The following is a 20,889-nucleotide window of genomic DNA, read 5'->3' as shown; positions in this document are numbered from 1 at the left end:
GTTTAGGAAGTGTTTTCTTACCTTTGCTTTTGTGAAAAATTTGTGTCTTAGGAGTTCTGCTGCTGTTGGTCTGTCAATAAAAACAGATGTAGAAAAGACAATTATAAATGCTCCCTTTCAAGCCAACGGTCTTCCAGGCTGCTGCGGCTTGTTGGCATCTCGTGAGGGCATCAGCTTCTCCTGTATAATTCCCCTAAAATCAATGTATTCCAAGTAAATTTTACACCAGCAATCTTTTAAATTACTCAGTGCATTCTGAACAAGGCCTATTCTGTTCAAAAGCAATGAATAACTTCAGAGTGGTGGGGAGAACTTGCTCCCATTTTGCTGCTGAACTTGAGACACTTAGATAACAATGGGATCACAGAAAGAATTTGCTCAAAATGGAAATCACAAAATCATCACTGGAGTGTAGTACTCACCCTGTGCAAGTAACAGTTATTTCAGAGATATGTGATTAAGTATGTGTAATTCTATTAAACACAAGTGGGATGATCAACTTTGGTCTAAAGAAAATGAACAAAAAGAAACTCTTTTCCTCTTTAAGTCAGAATTCAAAATAAATACTGGAAAGTCAAAGACATCCTTTAGTCGGTTTAGGAGGAATTTGCTAAAGACTCAAGCCTATATGAGAAAGTAGCAGCTTACAGCATTTCCACACTGCAAACAGTGCTTAAATATAACAGAGTTTAATCAGTGACTTGCAAAGGCCATTCATCACAGGGTTTATTTAATCACAAAAGGCATCCATCTTAGAGCAAGGAAGCCCCTAAAATAATGAAAAAGCACTAAATTCTCTTCTCATGCAAAATGCCAGCCTCCTGCTTCGATGCCAGTGGCTGCCAGAAGTGCTTGAGGAGAGAGAACGGGTGTGCCACAACTCAGTGATTATGTATAATCTGATCAGCACATATCCCAACTTGCAAGGATAGGATATGCTTTAGAAAGGTGAAAAAATGTCATGCTGGGAAAAAAAACCCCAGCTATCAACTTTTATCAAGCACTCCACTGGATTCATTAAGCATTTCAAGTGCAATGCTTGTTAGAAGAGAGAGACTCATTGCACAGTGCGTGAGAAGCCTGTGTTCCTGGATCTGACACAAGAGGGAACTGAAAAATGTCTTCATTATTATTATTTTATGAAAGCACTTTTTCCTTTCCAGAATTAAGTCTGCTTACTGGGGAGGAAAAAAAAAAACAACCTAAGAGGTATTAAAAATGGCATGGCACACACACTATCCCCTTGGTAATATTTCCTACGTCACTGAGTAGTCAAGATACTGTTCAAGGAAGGCTGAAAGTGTCATCAGGTCACTTAAGCAATCTGTATTGATGAAAACATGTTGGTAAAATTTGCCAGTGTTTTTCCTGATTTCCCATCCAAACCAAATATTACATATAATTAAACAAGTCAAAGCGACACTGAAAGCATTCTCTGCACTGGCAAATTTTTAAAAGTTTATTTATGTAGTTTTGCAAGTAAACACATATTGCCCAACCTGTCATCTCTGATTTGTAAACACAAAGCAGTTTTGACTGGGAACCCAGTTTTGACTGGGAACATGAACTGAAGTCACCTGCTGGAGGTGGCCAAGGGAGAATGGCCCTCCCCAGGCAGTGGACTGGGATGCACTCTCATTAACCCAAATGGAAAATGTGTGTCCTGGCCAGGCATAGTGCCAGACATTTATCCATAAAAATAAGGACAGCCAAGAGAATTTGTTGCCACACAGCAAGATTGCTGTGTTCCTTGTGACTGAAAGGCTGGAGGGGCAGAGAGTATATCAACTTCAGAAAACAGAGAACATGATGTTTGTGAGCTTGGGGGTTTCTTTTGTTTGCTTGTTTAATTTATTTTAGTGTGATCCATTCTTACCTTTTTTCAGGGTCTTTCTGTAGGCACGATGAAATCATCTTCCTAAATGATTTCCCATATTTCTTCAGCATCTCCTTATCTTGCACACCGGTTTCCAAAGATGGAGGATCGTTTTGTAGTGTCAGCATTAAAACCTGAAATAATTATTGCTATTGGCAATGAGATTTTCCTTGGGCTTTGTTAGAGACAGATCTTGGGGAAAATGTATTTTAGACAAGCACTTTCATCAAGCATCTGAGTCAACAATGTGTTAACAACAAAGATGCACAATTTAAGTTACTGCTTTCCATCCCATCTCTTGGCCCACACTGCAGTCTATGGGCCAAACACAAGGCTGGAATGTGTTTTCAAATCTATTTTGTGGGATTAAAAGTGCAAGCAGAGCAGAACTTCTACCAGTTTTCTTCATTTGAGATGAGCAGTTGTTCAAGGGTTTTGAATCAATGTACTTCCCTGAGGTGTTTCTTAGCTAGAAATCAAATTAAAGGCAGAGAGGCAACATAAAAAAATACATGAGTTCACTTCCATGTACCAATGTGACAGCAGGTGAAGACATTCCTCACATAAGCACCCATCAAGCCAAACTGGTTCTTTCCCTCACATCACTTCAATATTCTGAAGGAAAGGAAGAAAATTACTCATTTCCATTTCCACTTGTCACCTACATACAGATGAATATCTATTTTTAGAAAAGGAAACAGCACATAGCACATTTAAATAGCTTTCAACAGCTATATTGCTTAGGGCAGCAAAAGCCCATCAATCTAGCTGAAATTATACAGCCCATGACAGAATTCCCTGCTTTCTTCCCCACTCCCTGAAGAGTCACTTAATGCATGAGTAATTTTGCTGCATAACAAAATTAATGCACAGTGCAATACAATTACATTCAATAAATAAAACTGAGAAGTCTTCTTGCAGGCTGCATGACTGGAACCCAAACCTCACAGAACTGGGGACTCAATTCTATCTAGCATATGACACCATTAAGTATGTGCTGTTGATACTAAATAGCTGATGTTGGTATTCAAAGCTGTATCCCGTGCATTCAAATCACAATAAACAGAAGTAAAACTTGTAGAAGCTGCTGCAAAATGTTACCAATAATCAGAGCCCAGAAGGAACTATCAGTGAAACCAGCAGCATCTAAATCAGCAGCACTTTCCCCTGAACTGCTCTTGTTCTGCCACAGCTGCTGATATTGTAGGAGATTTAATGACATTTCTGAACTACTCAGCCTCTCAACAGTCCCTGGATGTAGATGACAATTCTTCAAAGTAATTCTGTTCTACAAGAGTTAAACCTGTGCAAAGTCCATCCATTTGGCATGGATGTGCCTGTTCTCAGTTAGGAGTAGCTGGATTTCCAAGTGCCACTGTAATTGTGGTGTGGGAGAGGATGCACCCAGGCCCTGAAGAAGTGACACCCAATTCCCACAGCCCTTCAGCAGTTAAGACTTAGAAAATGGGAGCTTACCCACAGCGTCATTGACTGGTTTGGGTTGGAAGGGACCTGAAAGCTCATTTAATTCCAATCCTCCTGCCATGCACGGGGACACCTCTTCCACTAGCCCAGGTTGCTCCAATTCCCACCCAGCCTAGCCTTGAACACCTCCAGGGATGGGGCATCCACAGCTTCTCCGGGTAACAAGTTCCAGTACCTCACCACCCTCAGTAAAGAATTCCTTACTCACGTCTAATTTAAATCTCTCCTCTTTTTGTTTACAGCCACTCCCCTTTGTCCTATCACTACCTGCCTGTGTAAAACATCACTCTCTCAATGCCAACAACAGAGGGACTTGACACCCACAGGCCTCATATCCCAGGTCACTGCTCTAACCATGAGCCTTGGGGGCAGGACAGGCTCTCCACATTCTCATCCTGATCCAAAGGACCACACATCCCAGGAGGAGAACTAAAGTGGCCTTCAAGAGGGTGGGCCAAAGGGGCTTAAAAGTTCTGTGATCGAGACAAGCCCTCATCAGATATCACAAAGGAGATAAGGAAAAATCTCAAAGCTCACAGAAGGACAGGATGCTTCAGACCTCAACTAATGGGTTTCAACTCTTAACTTTGAGATGTACCCTCCCCCTGAGAGAGCAGCATGAGTCAAGAGTCAGGAAATGGAGCATTAATCAAACTTATAAAGTGACCTAAGGTTCAAGATATTTGAAAAAGAATTCTGATGTGTCAAGGTTTAAATAAGAACATTTCTTTCATTTCAACCTTAATAAAATACTATTGTTGCCAATACCAGTTTCATACTGATGTGGCACATTGAACTAGATCAGTGATTGACAGTATTATCAGTGTTAAACAAAATTAAATATTCTTCTGGATAACTGGTAACGGAAGAGGTATCAAGAGAATGTCTGAGAGGCATTAAGAAGGATTATCAATGCAAGGGAAAGGATGGCCAGCCAAGTGTCACTGGGTGCTCATAAGGTATTCTGGATCATTATTTATAACCATAAAAACATCTCTTGACTTCAGAGGCTTAAAACACACAGCACTTTCACTTAAGAATGGTGAGAGTCAGGATCTAAATAAAAACTGCAGTTTCAGATAATGCTGATGAAGTGGCGTATTTTTAAAAGGTGACTCAAGATACATCCAAGAACATCATGATCCACAAGTGCAGGTTGAAAGGACAAACTCTTCTAGGCAACATGCTAAGTTGAGAGGACAAACTCCTCTGTGTGACATGCTGGCCAAATTCTTGGAAACACCCACAGAACACACTGATCCCTTATCTTCCACAAATATCTGGAGGTCTGCTCACCTTCATGGGTGGGTATTTATGGTAAGGAGCTGCTCCCGTGGCCAGTTCAATAGCAGTGATCCCAAAGCTCCAAATGTCTGCCTTGAAATCATATCCTCTGACCTGAAAAATAAATTAGAGTATGTTATCATGTGCCTCTTGCTGTCCTACACTACCATCTCTTTCACACACCCTTTCCCCACAAGTTTGGAAAGACCAGCACTAGAGATGGAAACTATACTTTCTCCCTTTTCTCCCCGCCAGCTCCTCATACCTTCAAGGAAGTGTTTTAGAAGTCACAGTCTGTGAAAATCATGGTTGTGCACTGTACAACCAGGACTGCTCTGCCATAAACTCCACTGCAGAACATAAAGGGGAACTGGGCTACCCAGGCTCTGACTTTTGCACACAGACACAGAGAGTCATTACTGTGCAATAAAACTCTCATAGTTAATGGATGGACTGCTACCCCTTGGGACACCCGCTTCACTACACTTTTAGTCAAGCACTTAATCAACCTGACTGTAAATATGCTCCATCCTGGAACTTCATGACAAACCAGCCCAGTAAAAGCCCCTCATTCCTGCCTGCAGACTAATGTTTCCCTCCATTAATTAACAGTAGCTTCTGCACTTGACATTAAACACAGGCTTGTTCAGGAAAATTTATAGCGTTTACTTCCCCTCCTGCACAGGAAAAAATATTTCATATGCCAAAGCGGTTACTTCCTCATTATCATTAGGTAATATTTTGGCACTTGCTTTCTCCGCTGCAGGGGACAGACATTATGTACTAACTTCAAGAGCAGCTTCAAAAATCAAAGCATTTTGGTTGCTTGGGATGGTTTGTGTTTCTTCTTGCTACACTGTGGAAAAATGAAAATTGAATCAACGCAGAGCTAACAGGAGTACTGTGCTCAGCTAACCTAACAAGCTTCAGAAAGACACTCCTTGTGATGCAGCCAAAAAGCATTCCCCAAGCTACCTTAAAGATGATCTTGAATCTTGGCAAACTAACAAAAACCCCTCCTGCACTATTTGTAATGTAATACTAGTGTTGGAATGAAACTTGTTATAGAGACAGGAATTTATATCTTGCACTGATTTCTTCCACCCTGTAAGCACAACTTTCACGAGCCCTAAAAGTCTGAAATGTTTCTTGAAGTGCCTCAGTTAATGGATGCCATGACTTTGAACAGATTTCAAGTCAGTTAAATAAACAAGCACAGATATCTAGTAACATTTAAAAGAGCACAGGACAAGAAGAAATACACCGTAAGGGTGGTTTTTTGTCTTCTCACACTATTTTTAGGTTTTGAGAATAACTTTTGGGCATTTCTTAGCTCCATCTTCCAGTTACTCTTGCAGCACACCAATACACTGTACAATTCTCCATTTCCTGACAAGATTTTAAGTGTTTAGTGCAAGAGTTTTTTCATTATTTCACATAATCCTGCTTGCAAGTGAAAGCTGTAAAGCTCAAAACTGTCTGCAGCAGTTCATCTTGACATCTGTCCAATGCATTAGTCACCACCCTGCAGTTAGTTTATATCAACAACATCCATTTTTCTCATCAACTGCTTTTTTTTGCCATAAATCTGTCAAGTGACCATACATTAAAGGACAATTTCTAGCAATCAAATATTAACATTCTGAAGGAATTTAATGGTGCTGAAGCAAACCAGATGGAATTGGGTTGATAATATCTACACGTGAAATGCCAACCTAGAGCAAGCCCTCTGTCCCTCTTCCCGGCTGGATCCAGTGGCTCAGAGTGACACCTGCTGGAAGGCAGCAAGATCATCTAAGGGACAGTGAAGGATTTTACTCCAGCATCACCAGCATCCCAAATACTGCTTTAACATGATATTTACAACTGGCTAGATGTGCACAGCCTTGGTGGAGGTACTGCACTCCGTAAATAATTTACCTCCTTTGGAAACACGTTTGTGAGGAACCACTCCTCACTTTGTCACTGAAATCTTTATTGTCCATTTTTAGCGCCCTCCTTAAGGTAATTTTTCCTTTTTGCTGAGGATTGCAGCTGCAAAGAGCCTGGACCAGCATCATTAGCTCCTGGCCAGGCTGTTGAGCCCTGGGCACGACATACAGGATGGAAAAGAAAGGGACAGCTCTGATTTACCTCCAGAAACACCAGATACTCTATTTTTATTTATTTTAACTCAGCATTAAATAAAAAAATCCTGAAGAATATGTCAGTGGAGCAGTTCAGAATCAAGTTGGCAAAGACATCCCTGACTTGGGAAGTGTGGCTTTATTTTGCCCTGTTAGACCTGCACTCTGAGGAGGCTGCAGCAGCGCTGGGATGCAGCAGCCCCTTGGTGCCACCATGGGGAGCCACTGAAAAGGCCAAACATTGAACAAGCCTTTCATCAATAATGTATTTAGGCTACTCCAAAATTATCTCCATTCCTCAGGGAGTTTTAGATATTGGAAAAAAATGCACTTTATTGCACTTGTGTTTAGTTGCAATTGATTTCAGGTACAGATATACATGGGGGTCTTATTCAAGATTCTCCCAAGCTTCAAAGTATTTTATTGGGAACAATAGCAAGGAGAAGGGTATCAAGGTGGATTTACTTTAATTTAAAAAGATCCTGAAATGTTTTTGTTTAAAGAAATTTGGGAAGAAAAATGGAAACCCATTCATAGCCACTTATATTTCTGCTTAGCACACCTGTCAGAAACCCAGGCTTCTGCCAAACAATTTTAAGAGGACAAGGGATAATTTTCAGAACGTTCATGGCAGTGAACATCAATGCCATTGATAGCTGCTGCAAATGCCTTGGGAAGACTGTGGGGTATTTTTCTCTGCGGATCTTGCTCAGAAATGGGCAGCAATTTTACATTAAACAAAGTTTCCAGGTGTCCTTCATCAGAAGTCACACAGGCAAAGCTTCTACAGTCTAGAAGCAGTGGAGGACAAAAAGTGACATTTCTCCACACAAGGAGAAGAAGTATGACATCTTTTAGTGAGCCAAAAGAGCAGAGGAAGAAGGAGGAGATGCAAGCATTCCTCAGCATTTAGATACTCACAAACCAAGAGAAGTTAAAAATCTGAATGAAGTCAAATGCATGTTAATATACTGAATTAACTCCCCACTCTGACATGTCACAACTAACTACCCCAAATTCTTATGCTTGCAGATGCAGAAGAGCACGTTACTAAGCTGTGTATGTGCATATTTACCACGTGTGAAGCTATTTATATCGTACCTCACATTCATGCAAAAGGGAGGGGCAGGTTAATCTTCTTTATGCAACAACTGAGTTGTCTCATCCTCACCTTAAAGAGGTGCCCAAAGAGAAGCAATGGGGCAAAAATCTACTGAACACTTAACATTTCCCAGTAGGAGTCTGGCTGCAATATGCAAGTCAAAGAAAATCCTGTGGTTTTAAGAAAACTCTTCAGGATGTCAAATTATTAGTTAGAAATAAATATAGTCATTGCTGGTAACAGAGAATTCCAGGTGCAGATCAGCTCAGAGGACACTTGGAAAAACAATTCACCTGTTCCATAACTTCTGGTGCCATCCAGCAAGGTGTGCCCACAAAGGTTTTCCTGACTTTATTCCTGGTAATGTCACCACCAGTGGCCAGGAACGCGCTAACACCAAAGTCTGAAAAGAAAACAAAAGCAGAATTTATTAAGAACACATCCTGAGCAAACTGAAGGGCTGTCCCTTCTTTCCCCTCATATTCCCAGCCACCTATTAAGTACCAGACCATGCAGTCATGCATGAGGGGTTTCCTAATAAAGGAGGAATGATCAACAGTTAGCTAAGAGTGCTGGTACATGAACTGCCATTCAGCACTTCGCCATTCAGTTCCTGGGGACAGCAGAGCTTTCAGCTCCGGACGGCAGAGAGGAAAATTCCACTTTCCATTACAGCCCACTGGTCACATTAGCGCCTGCTCACACTCCCCCAGCAGCCCTGCTGCTGTACAAACCTGCCCTGCCAGCCAGAGCTGTATTTACATTTGCACACACACATAACTCTACTGACTCTCAAGCAGCATCCCGTGACATCCACAGCAATCAAGCTGGGTGCAGAAAAAGTGCCTTGAAAACATTTAACTGTCCTAACTGAGGTATCAGCCCCTTAGTCTGAATTTTTTATCACCAGAATATGCTTTATTTGATAAATCTCCATGACTGAAATGCTCAGTGCTTTAACAGGACCTCAGACTGGTTCCTGATGATACTGAACATGCCACAAACCAGCCCAAGCATCCCAGGGGAGCTGGGAGTCCCTCACAGACAGGGATTCACACCCTACACAGCATCACCTCACCTGAAACACCTTTTACAAACCAGGATGCTCATGGATGCCCTTTGCACTCACTGGTAATTGCATTCCTGGGAACAAATCACTCTTTTTATGTGAGAACTGTGCTGTAACCTCATGTTTTATGCAATAAAGAATGGCATGGAAAACAGAAGCTGTAAGCAGCAGCAGCATACAGGGATAGTAATGGGATAAAGTATGTTTGTTCAGAAAAGAGCATTACAAAAGATCTGGCAACCAAGTCATTCAAGAGAGGATGGCACTTTGTTTGGAGGGGAAAAAACCCAAATTACAGGGAAACCATTAACACAGAACTGTGTTTCTTCCCAATCTGCTCCAAACTACACTATTTCTGTATTGCTGAATTACAGGCCTGCAATGGGCCTATAACTCAGTATATAACTCAATTCCCCATAACTTTATCTACACACACACACTTTAAAAAAACACAGTACAAGCAATCTCAAATGTCTCAAAATCTCAAATTTTTGAGATTGATGACAGACTTGGAGGGCAAATCTCTGAAATTTCAGGTCTATTTAATATAAAACCAGGACATTATTGATCACAACTGGTTCAAAAATCCTTGAAACTCTGTTGACAATGCGAAATGTTAAAGCCTTTGCTTTGGTGGCCAGAGGAACCAGAGTTACTCCATGGCTTAAGGATGCTAAATTGAAGAATTAACTGCAACATAAGGTCCCTCCTAACATTTTTTAAGTCATGGTATCCATATGAGGACTGTCCCAAGTTCCCTCTGCATCACACCAGCAGTGCAATGAGTCACTTCTCATTAGAATTTCAATATTTGAGAAACACCTCTGAAGTTATCACTCAGAAGATGCTGAAAGCTTCCAGCTCACTTCAGCTAGAGATTTCTAGGACAGGAACTTAGTGCTCACTGAAATACTAGACATGGGTAACTGCAAGGTGACATTAAAGAAAGCTGCATAGAAATCACAGGGCTAAAACCAGCACTAACAAAAGCCTATCATTAGGATTCAGCTCTATCAGATGTGCTGTCCTGTTCTTTTCCTATTCCCAAAGGCATCTTGGCTTCCTGCTACGCTTGAAGTTTTAACACACATAGATGGATCACCCTTCCCACCAGTACTGCAATCTGAACCTTCTGGAAACCCACTTTTTGCAAGAGCGATTTTTGCTCTGAGATCTTTTATGTGAATATCCACCATCTTTCCTTTTCTCAGAAACTGCAGGAGCTCCCTCAAAGATTGAGAGTAAAGTTGCCTTTCACTGCTCATTACAGGAAGTCTCCCAAGATCTATTGTTCTAAACACTGGAGCAATTAGAAGTTCTTTTAAATAAGATAATAGTAACAGAAACTTGTCCAAGTGCCATCAGCATTTTATTGTGATGTGCTGTATTTGAACTTGCACATATTATCTTACCTCAAGTTTCCATGCAGTCATTTTGAGGGGAAAGGAAATGCCATTCAAAGCAAAAGCATTACAGCAGTAAAAATGCAAGTCCTTCACACAGTATTCACCACATCTCACATCAAACATGGGTTTATAAATTCCAGATGGAAATCAGGCCCTACATCTGCCATCTGAAGAAAGCTTAAATGGAATTAAAGTTTATTTCATTACACGGTTGATTTATTTAATGTTTTCCCAATTAATTTCCCTCATTTCCAGTGGGCTAAAACAGGCTCAAACAGCCTGTGCTACTCCCCTGTAAGGAATGACTTTGGGACCATCTTCTCAAATGTCATCTTACTAACTTTATCCAAGCCCCAGCTATTCAGATAAGAATGTGCCTGCTCTCAGGAAATATCTGCAAAGCAATAAAACAGAGCCCCCAACCACAAGTTTGGATTCAATTCCTACTTCTGAGCAGTTGGGACCATCTGCCCCTCAGTTTCTCTGCCCTCAGAAAGGTTAAAACAGAACGAGGTTATTGCAAATGAATTTAACTCTAGAAAATGGGAAAACCCATGAAATTCAGGATAGCTCTGAAATGTTTACACATTTGTACTCTTCCTTGGCAGCTCGTAGTTTATATTGGCTCTCTACAGTGATAACTGGAAAGGACTGAATCACCAGAGACAGGGAGGAATTGGAAACGCTTGGACCCGGCTTGCAGTACCAGTAACCACCACTGCTGGGGATCCACCGACTGTCACACATCCTAAAGGAGCCCAAAACCTGCAGACTTCCAGCAATCTGATAGCAAATAAGAGTCTCCAGGCTGTCTGGATGGAAGTGGTGTGATTTTTATTTTTTTTTTTTTAAGCAATGTAGAAAAGATTCATCTGTTGGAGCTGTTTCAGTAATTTAAACCAAAGATTGTTTAAAAAAAAAAAAAACCCAAAACATAAAGATATGTATTTCCAGACTCTCATATCACAGCAAAACCAATCCAAGATGAGAATGTCAATTCTCCTGATGCAGGCTCTGCACCAAATATGGCCAATTTTGTCTCTTCCAGCAGAAACGTGTTGCAAACCACACACCCTATAGGACACTCTACAATGGCACTGAAGTTGCAGAGTGGTGTTTGAAACAGCATGCCGTGAGGGAACAATTCTAGTGTATCCAAACTGTCAAACTTAAAAACTACTCTGGCCACTCAGGAAATGTAAAAGCTGAAAAGGAAGACCCATCACAAACAACTCAGCAACACAAGAACGCTCTGGCAGGACCACATCACAACAGGTACCACTGCAGGTGTGTCTCTCAGTCTACTATATTCTAGATTGTTTTATCCAATTCTAGAAGTCAGCTGTTAAAAATCAGCTGTCTCTGGCCCTCTCATATTGTAACATTATCTCAATCCTAAAAAGCCCAAGTACCTGCTACTGCATGTAGCTACTACAAGTTACATAGAAGAGAAAGAAAGGAAGAATGCACACTAAACAGCCAGGACCAAAACTTGCTGATATCAGAAGGGTTTCTACAGAATTTGGTGTGCTTGAATCAGACCCTAAAGCAGTTTTCTACTTCAACAAAGGCAGAAAAACAGAATAATTCAATCTTGACTTGAAAATCACTTTGAATTGTCTTTAAACAAAAAGCAGTTCAGAAGACAGCACTAGGTGCTTTTTTCACTGGTCACCTTCCTTCTTGTTCAGCTGTTCACCATCAGAAAATATCTGCAGTTGTACTCAGTGCTTTCCTGCAAACCTTAAAGCTTTTAGAGCACTGAAGATGAATGAACCTGGCAGCAAGAAGAGGAAGGCAGTGATAAATAGCAATTTTGTGCTGAGAACGCAGCAGGTGGTAGGACACCAGATAAAAAGAAGATTAGTGGAGAACAAGAATCAAAGGCTTCTTTCCTTTTAAAGTCTAGATGGATGCACCGTGGTATTGGATCTGTAAATACACTTTTGCTCCTACTTCACAAAGTAACTTCAGGATGACAAAGCCTGGGCTGGGTGACGCCACCCACTGCCCTCGGAGACGTTCACAAGTGGTTTCAACAATCAAATGGTGCAACATCTCTTCAGGAAACACAGAGTGTGCAAGTGACACAAAGAAAAAGTTATTTCACAAGTCTCTGCTGCAGGAGAGGCCCTAAAAGTTCTCCACCAATCATACAGAAAAATAGTTTTGGTCCTTTTTATTGAAAGGGAGAAGAGGCTCCCAAGTGTTCATGGTACAACGTAGGCTCCTTGAGTGAGCCCTGCGATCAACACTCCCCTCCCTAGTTAGATTTGTGCCTTGCCCCTTGTTCAGGCAATTTAATCTCCCAAAGTTAGAGTTTCCTAAGGGAAAGTGGGGAATGACACTGCCTGCATCATAGCTCGATGTTTATGTAGAGCGCTATTTTAGTGCAATGAATTAAGAGCAGTCAGGAACACAGCGAACCAGTGACAAGCTGGCATGGATTTGTGGAAAGTTACACAAATTCAGTTACACAAGTTTTGCCTGGCCTTAACTATCCCCGTTTTATAAATAGATAAAGAGAGAGGGGGTTAGGCAAATTGCCCAGGATCAATTAGCAAGTCCTGAACGACTTAGTGAAATCTCAATCTACTCCAACTGCTTGGCAACACGGCCTGCCCAGGCCATGGCTGGCACTGAGGGCACTGCTCGGGAGGGCACGATGAGAATTCTCTGGTTTTAAATCCTGAAGAGATCGTATTATTGTATCCACAACCAAAAAATCCACACATGAAGGGATGTGAGCTTCTCAGCCTTCAGCAGATATTTGTATCATCACATTCAATCTCAGAGGGGTGGGTGACAGCATCATTTAATATCCCAGTGGACAAATGAGGGAAAGAAAAATGTAGTCTGCATTCAGTCTCGGTAGCATGCTCCATGGCTGGAGAGTGGCTCACACTGAGCAAGCCTCATGCACCCTGGGAGAGTTTCTCCTCAGCCTCTCCCATCCCTTCCCAGTCTATCAAGATGTTCATTTCATTTCAGAGTAATTTATAGGTCCTGCATAATTAAATAAACTGACAAATGCAAAGCCTTGCTTAGCCATCTCCTGGTTTATGCATCAATACTGATGCCGATGGAGTTTTATGTTGACGGAGTGTTTTTATCTGTGCACTTTTAGACTCCAGGGAGCTGATAAATGCCAGGGCAAAGAGGTTTTATGCTCTGATTAAAAGAAATGAAGTAATTGCCATGGAGAGACTGGAACACAAAAGAACGTGGCTATCTCCATTTACATTGCAACCACTGTCAGCACAGCCCAGAACAATGGTATCTGGGAAAGAGCCCTGCTCTCTCCAGAGGACAGATTAATCCAAACTTCAAATGAGAAAGCGACACTCTGAATTGTAACAGGCTCCGAAAACTTGGTGCCAAGCCACAAGCCCAAGCCAGTGCCCTTGGGGACAAAAAAGAGAAATGTTAAGATAGAAGCAAACTGCCTCACTTTGGGTCTCGCTGGTCAGCTGGATCTGATAAAGACAATTTTCTCTTTGGTTCAGCAGATGCACTTTTTGAAAGCCAAAGGAGCGACACAGTTAAAAATAGAGTCACGAGTAAAAATAAGAGTTGGGGAGGAGTTTCAAGCTGGGAATTTGTGCAAGACATTAGAGGAATTTTTAGAATTCCCACTTCCAGCAGATGCCCCCGAGCTCACAGATCTTTCCATCTCTTTACCTGCAGCCACCTCAACTCACTGTGCTCCCACAGTAGCTTTCCCCATATGCACAAACACCAATTCAGGGTTACAAAGAGAACCTGAGAAATGTCTGACACACCTTCATCAAGTTGCTTTTTCTGTTCAGCCTTAACAGAATTGCACAGCCCAAAATTCACAGAAGAGGCTTTAATTTTCACTAGTTAGAACTGTGTGATACTGCAGCAAAGTTACTGCCATGAATTCCATACAGTGACAGTTCCAAGTAATTAAATTCACTGACACGTTGTGGAGGTACAGTCCTGCAGTGAGGTTTCCACCACTTCAAATCTCAAATGCACTTTTGCTTCCTCCCCCCCCCTTCAAAAGATTTCCAGATTGAGATGTACATTCCTCATTTATATTTGAGAATTACATTTCATCTGGGATAAGGAACAGGAATTGTGTTGAGCAGTAGGAAATGCACAGGAACACAAGGTCACAAAAGCCAAAGATTGAATAAGACCTTCTAAACAACTGTTCACAGGCAGTTTGGATAGAGGAGTGGCAGAAAGGAAGGAGTCATTATAAAAGAATGGAAGTCTTTCTTTCCTGCTACATGATTTAAATTTTTCATGTATACCAAACTAGCTCCTTGCAGGGAGGTGCCCCATTCACTCCAACCCTCAGGCTACATTCCACAGCTGATCAATCTTTTGTTTTTTATCTCGTGGTGTAACTTTCCAGCGAAACTTAAGAACCGTTTGTTTCATGGGAACGAAGTGATGTCATTCAGCTCATAATTGAAGCACTCAACAATCAACAGAATTATTCATAATATGCATTAATATTATTGTCAAAGGCAAGTGCTTTGATCTCACTGAAACATATCTCATTTTATTGGGCTTGGTTTGCTTCCAGCATTTTTTCCTCCTCAAAAAATGCCACAGAAATTCTGCTACTTCATCTTGGGTCAGGAGGCAAGGAAGCTTAAGTGTCAGAAATTCCCACAGATACAAAAATCTCATGTTATGACCAGGTCAGGCTCTTCTCTATTATTCATTCATTTATTTTCATTTCTTTCAAGTCATCAGCTGCCTCCAAAAAAACTATAAAGTACTTCCTGCCACTGCAGTGAACCCTCTGACCTTGGTTTGGTGGCCCTGCTGTGGGTGATGAAAGGTGGCAGGGTTGGTCCTTCTGCACGTTCAAAGAAAGAATTTGTAAAGAGGGAACTTTGCACATCTCACAGCGCTGCTTTCGCAGGATATGCAGAGAGATGAATTTCATCATTTCAGTGTTGCACTTATAAACCATGAGCAGTTCAGTCTAGGGAACATGTGAAATCACAGACAAAGTAAGTCCTCTGAAATGCACAGAGCTAAGACCAGTCAACCTTAAATCTATTTATCAACTAAAAATTGTTCAGCAGAAAAAATACACGAACAGGTACCTATTGCCAGTGAGCCTTAATACAAAAAAGCCAAGCCCTGACAGCCTTGTGGAAGAGAAACTCAGGCAGCCCTCTCTAGGCTGGCTGAAACACTCAGAGTGTTACAGCTTTTTGCAGCCTCTCCCAAAACAGCATCAAAAGCTCCATGAAATTACAAATCCAACGTGCTATATCTTGGTCCCGTTATGGAAAAAAATGTAGGATTTCACTGTATAAAGGTTGCTCCTTTGAGAATTTTAGAAGCCACTCCCTATCTTCCATCAGTTGCCACATAACTGAATTATTTACACCTCATTAGAAATATAACAGCAGGCATTAAGTGCACCAGGAGACTTGAAAAAAAACCAGATACTTCAGGTTTTAAACAGAAATAAGTGCCATGTCCTGTAAAAGGACTTATTGTCCTCTGCAGAGAGGAGAGCTACCTATAAAAAACTGCATTGCAACATGTTCTATTTCCTGGTGGAAAATCTACACCTTTCATTCCAAGATGCAAAGCCAGGCACAGATATTCCAAAGGAATAAACAATGCTACAGGCACTTTTCCCTCACACAATGGTCACTGCCTCATCCTGTGACTCTACCAGCAGGACAGGGCAAAAGAAGAGACTTTGTCACACACAGATATGGCTCTTCCCAATTAAACATGGGATTGAAAATTTTACACATGTACAGGGATGTTTGCCAAGCTGGCAGGATGGGACACGAGCTCTGCTCCCCAGCTAGAGGTGGCACTAGGGCTGGAAAGGCACTACAAGATCCACGGCAAGAACACAGTACTGAGGGAAAGAAGAATTGGAGAAAATTTGTACTCAGCACGCTGGAAAGAGAAGGAAAATCAAGTATCACAGGTTCTAAATGTACTCTCCAAAAATCTTGGCTTACTTAATAGTCTGCAATAATAATAATCAAAAACACAGAATAGTTTGGGTTGGAAGGGACCTTTAATGGTCATCTTGTCCAACCCCTGCCATGGGCAGGGACACCTTCAACCAGAACAGGTTGCTCAGAGCCTCATTTAACCTTAAATGTTTCCAGGGATGGGGCATAATTCTTGATTTCTGGAAAGAAGAGTGAAATCTGCAGGAACGTGTAGGAAATAAAATATCAGAAGAGGATCAGGGGACAAAACACTCCACACCATACCCTTTTCCACATGGTCTATGCCCACCCAGGACTGTTCCCAGCACAGCTCTGTTGCTGCAGCTCACGTGAGCAGTGACTGCAGCAGACATCTCCAGGCACATCTGTATTAGCTAAAGCAACTGTCTTAACAGTTTTTCTTTGCATGACTGCCTCCAAGACTTCCAGCTCACCCCAGTTTGGGCTAGGCCAGGGCAGGCACTTAAACACCCTCTCTGCCATCCAGCTCCACTGAAGTGGAGCCGGGAGCATCCACAGGAGCAGTTTGACTGGCTGATCTTTCCTTAAATGACTTTTACCATCAGATATGGCCATTTCCTTCTGATGGATCTGTCCACCCTTCTCCAGAGACCTGTGGAAAACCATCTCACACGTCAATGATAAATCAGTGAGGTCTGTGCACTCCACTTCCAAGCCCATAAACTTGCTGATGTAAAAACCTGACTAGCTCATGCCAAGAACTTTATCTGATCTATTGATTCCGAGGGCTTCACAATCAAATGATTTATATCTGCTGATTGTCCTTATTCCAAGTAATAGTATTTTAAGATAACAAGATGTAATAAACTCTCGGTTGGCTTTTCCTTTTGGTTTGTGGTTTGTTGATTGTTGGGTTTTTTTCTTTGTTTTATGAACTGTGGGGCTTTTTGAAGCCAACATTTTTATGCAGGTTTCTCCTTGATCACTAAACTGTTTCTTTGGATATCCAGTTATGCCTAAAGTTTACTCAAAGCTACCAGGAAAGTTACCTGCAATTTGCACTGAGCCATCTTCTCCAAGAAGAATATTTCCTGCTTTCACATCCCTGCAGAAAGACAAAGCAACAATAAGTGGAAGTCATTAAATCTTTACTTCAACCAACAAAAATACACTAAAAGGTTATCCTCTCTTATACTTTGTTTCTTATATTAGTATTTCTTGCCTCAAATCATGCAGAAATAGGGACTTAATTGTAACTTCAGTAGACAGGTACTAAGTATGATTTATATTTTAGGTACTACACACAGAAAACTTAAAACCCTGCAGAAGATTAAAATACAAGGGAAGTGGTTTGTCCTAGGTTCTTAGAATGAACTGAAAAGGTGAAAAGTGAACATAGCACTGGTCAGATACTCGTGTAGCCCTCTAGGAGAGAGGCTTCAAGAGACAGTGGGTGAGTCTGGTTCTCCCCCAGCCCCACATCTCACTGCTCTCCAGCCCTGGAGAAGTTCCTGTGCTTCCTCAGGAAAACAGTTTAGCCCTGTACACTGGTGAAAATCCAGAGAGCAGAAAAATGTTGTTTGCTCCTGGCTTAATGAGCTTGGTCAGTGAAAAATGTCTCCCTGTTATCTTTTTTTCTTTTTTTTAATAAACAAACACACAAGAACATCCAGCATGTGCTCTGAATGTTTTGTACTATCCTCTTTCTAGCCAAAAGCTCTGGTTTTCAGGTTAACAGCAACACTTCTCCATCCTTGAGGGGAACACTACTTTCACTGCAAACACTTTGAAGTTTTTCAGTTTATTTTTACAGGCTGCTCCACACGCCAAGCCAAGAGAAGCACTTCATACTCGACATCCCTGTTCATCAGCATGACTGCTAAACTTGCACTGCCCAGGAACCCACGTGGAACAGGAGCAAAAAGATGAAAACAAACCTAAAACAAGCAGATTTTTCCTCCACTGCCTCTGGCAAATATTCCAAATCCTTTCACATACAGAAAGAAGTCCAAAACTATTTTTTCCTCTCCTCCCTAGTGCATCATGAGAACAAAACTGGTGCGATGGCCTGGCCAAAGAGCCCCAGTCAGGCCCTGGAAATCTCCTCCTTCCTGGCTTTGCTATTCTGAAGAGGAGGCTGGGCCACTGCCAGTTCCAGGCCAGGATAATTTTAAACACATCCTCTCCAGCACTAGCATTTGTCAGACTCTTCCCAATACCCAATCTAGGAGAGTGGCATGGCAAGCCTTTTCCCCAGCACACAGCAGAACAAAAACTGTCCATAGGACAGTCCCACTAAAGGGGAACAGCAAACTGCAGCTGGCAGCACCTTTAGCCTTCAAACTGGTATTTCAAGTCACACCAAATGTACTCCTCTTGCTAGCAGTGCCCATCCTGGAGCCTAACCCCAGTTTGAAGCACAGGTGTGAGAAGAAGTACAGGAAGAATTCTAATTTGCTTTAATAATGACCACGTGTCTCATAACTTCAGTTTCATACAGATCTAATAGCCTCAAGAAGCTGACCTTCCCTTCCAGAAGCACGATTTTGGTTTTCTTTCTGAAATCAACACCTGGTAGCCACTGCAGACAGCACAGCATCAGTGGACAGTCTTAAATACATGAAGGACCAGAAAGGATTTAATGCAGAATTAAGCAGGTGGCTACACTACCCCCCTTAGCATCCATTGGCCAAATCTAACATAATGGGTGCTGTTGAGCTAATTGCCTTGGGAGACACAAACCTGACTGAGCCCAGCATTCCCACAAACTGCTCATGGTCCATAACAAGGAGGAATGGAAAAGCTCCCTGCCAATATCTAGGTAGAAGATGTCTTTGGGATCCAGCCCCAGGAGCACAGGGAGCCAAGAGAGCACAGCACCGAAGTCTGTGGTGTCCTAGGTAAGGAGCTGGCTCACAGGGTGTGAAATGTGCTTGGCACAGGCACAGCCACCTCCAGGAATCCCCCTGCACACCAGCACTCATTCAGAGGGAACACAGGGCGTTCAGGAAATTCTCCAATCTTACTGGAAATGTTTACCCACAGCTGATTCTCCTGTGACAGCCAGGATGCACGAGGCCCTGCCAGTTCCGGGTTATGGGGAAAGGAACAGCATGCATGAGGTTGCCTGTTGAAGTTATTAATTCTCTTACTGGAGTAAGAGTAATTTCCTCTTCCATCTGTACTCCAAGGCAGCCCAGGATGCTGGACCATTTCCCCAGTAAGCTGGGCCATGCACTATTGTGCAGCCTTTCCAAACTTCCCCTCTGGCAGAGCTGCACGTGTGGCTCACCAAGCCCTCACAGCAGACCACACTCGGCCATGAAGGAAGTGCCAGGGAAGATTTTTAAGGAAAACTAAGCACAAAGTCTCAACTGTCACACACTTCAAAATCCAAAACAACTCAGGCAGGTTTCACTGACGTAGCAACGGCAGCCAGAAACCAGCAGGCATTCCCTATCACCAAACCATCGCACAACAGGAGAGCAAGATGGACAGGCTTGGAATGCAAGAAGTAGCCAAACAAGCACTCAGATTGAATCCCATAGAAAAAATGAGCCACAGACTCCAGGCCCTTAACCCCCTCAAATCAACAGGCTTTCTTTCTTTATAATTTCAGCTTGGATTAATTAAAATTTACATATTTTCTCACTGGAAACAAAAGTCAGTAAATATGATGCTTAAAGCTAGTTCAAGAAATTAAAACAAGTCATGGCCACAATATGAAATCCAGGAGGCCAAAACAGCCACTGCCAAATATCCAAACTACAGAATTAATTCACCACTTCATGTGGCACTTCCTCACAGTGACCAGCCCTCTGTGAAGGTTGTCACTCACCCCAGCCTGGCACACTCCACCCCAGAGCAGCAGAACTGATGGGGCAGCCAGATGTTTGGGGAGTCATTGTTTCCACTGAAGAGTCATTGTTCCACAGAAGCAACTTCCAGCTTTCCCATTCCCCACCCCAGTGACAGTGGCTGCAGTAACAGCGCTGCAACAGCATCAGGTGAACACAGAGCAGCTTTAACACTGGGTGAGCACAAACCCCTTCCTTTTAGCATACACTGGTGCAGTAGCAGCATCTCTGAGGCAGGTTCTCCTCTAAAATCATATTTAAAATTAAGTGCATTTGATGCAATGGGGCAGGGGAAAGACAATCAGTGCTTTCCTGTTTATTTTCATCAGGAGATGCTTATAAACTTATGAGCTGAATGGCAAGAAGTTTGTTACTCCAGGATATAGTTATTGCCAAGTGTAACAATTTGAAGGCACTTCCCATTAATGTGGTAATGACCATATCCTGGGCTGATACACTGGGAATAAATGGTGTGCCTCTGGCATAATTGCTATAGTGGAAACAGGAAGCAGCTTTAGCGTAAACAATAATTATATCACATTTTAAATAAAGTTACAGAAGGCTGGAATAAACTTTCTTGTCAATAGTTTAACAAATGCTACAGTAGTTCTGGACACTCCTGCTCCACAGCTGTCATCTTCCTCTCTTCTAAAGCCTTCAAGAGCCTTTCCACAAAATAACAACCATGTTTTCATTTACCTTGTACTTCACAACCAGAGTGGGAAGAGCGGTTTGGACTTGCTCCAGT

At 42.1% G+C, this 20,889-nt stretch overlaps 1 protein-coding gene across 1 annotated transcript in view; it reads right to left on the bottom strand.

Moving 5' to 3' along the window:
• OXSR1 (oxidative stress responsive kinase 1) overlaps positions 1-20,889 on the bottom strand; it is an 85,715-nt gene that overhangs the window by 14,251 nt on the left and 50,575 nt on the right. The window contains exons 5-9 of the mRNA XM_083880964.1: positions 17,334-17,389; positions 8,167-8,276; positions 4,658-4,759; positions 1,877-2,010; positions 22-70 (exon numbers count right to left, since the gene is read on the bottom strand). Of these exons, the coding sequence (XP_083737090.1) occupies positions 22-70; positions 1,877-2,010; positions 4,658-4,759; positions 8,167-8,276; positions 17,334-17,389 (451 nt within the window). The remainder of the gene's footprint in view (positions 1-21; positions 71-1,876; positions 2,011-4,657; positions 4,760-8,166; positions 8,277-17,333; positions 17,390-20,889) is intronic.

Source organism: Zosterops lateralis, assembly GCF_965231275.1.
Source record: "Zosterops lateralis genome assembly, chromosome: 1".
Classification (NCBI taxonomy): Eukaryota; Metazoa; Chordata; class Aves; order Passeriformes; family Zosteropidae; genus Zosterops; species Zosterops lateralis.
Note: the sequence above shows the minus strand (reverse complement) of the source record. Positions and strands in the feature narration are given on the sequence as shown.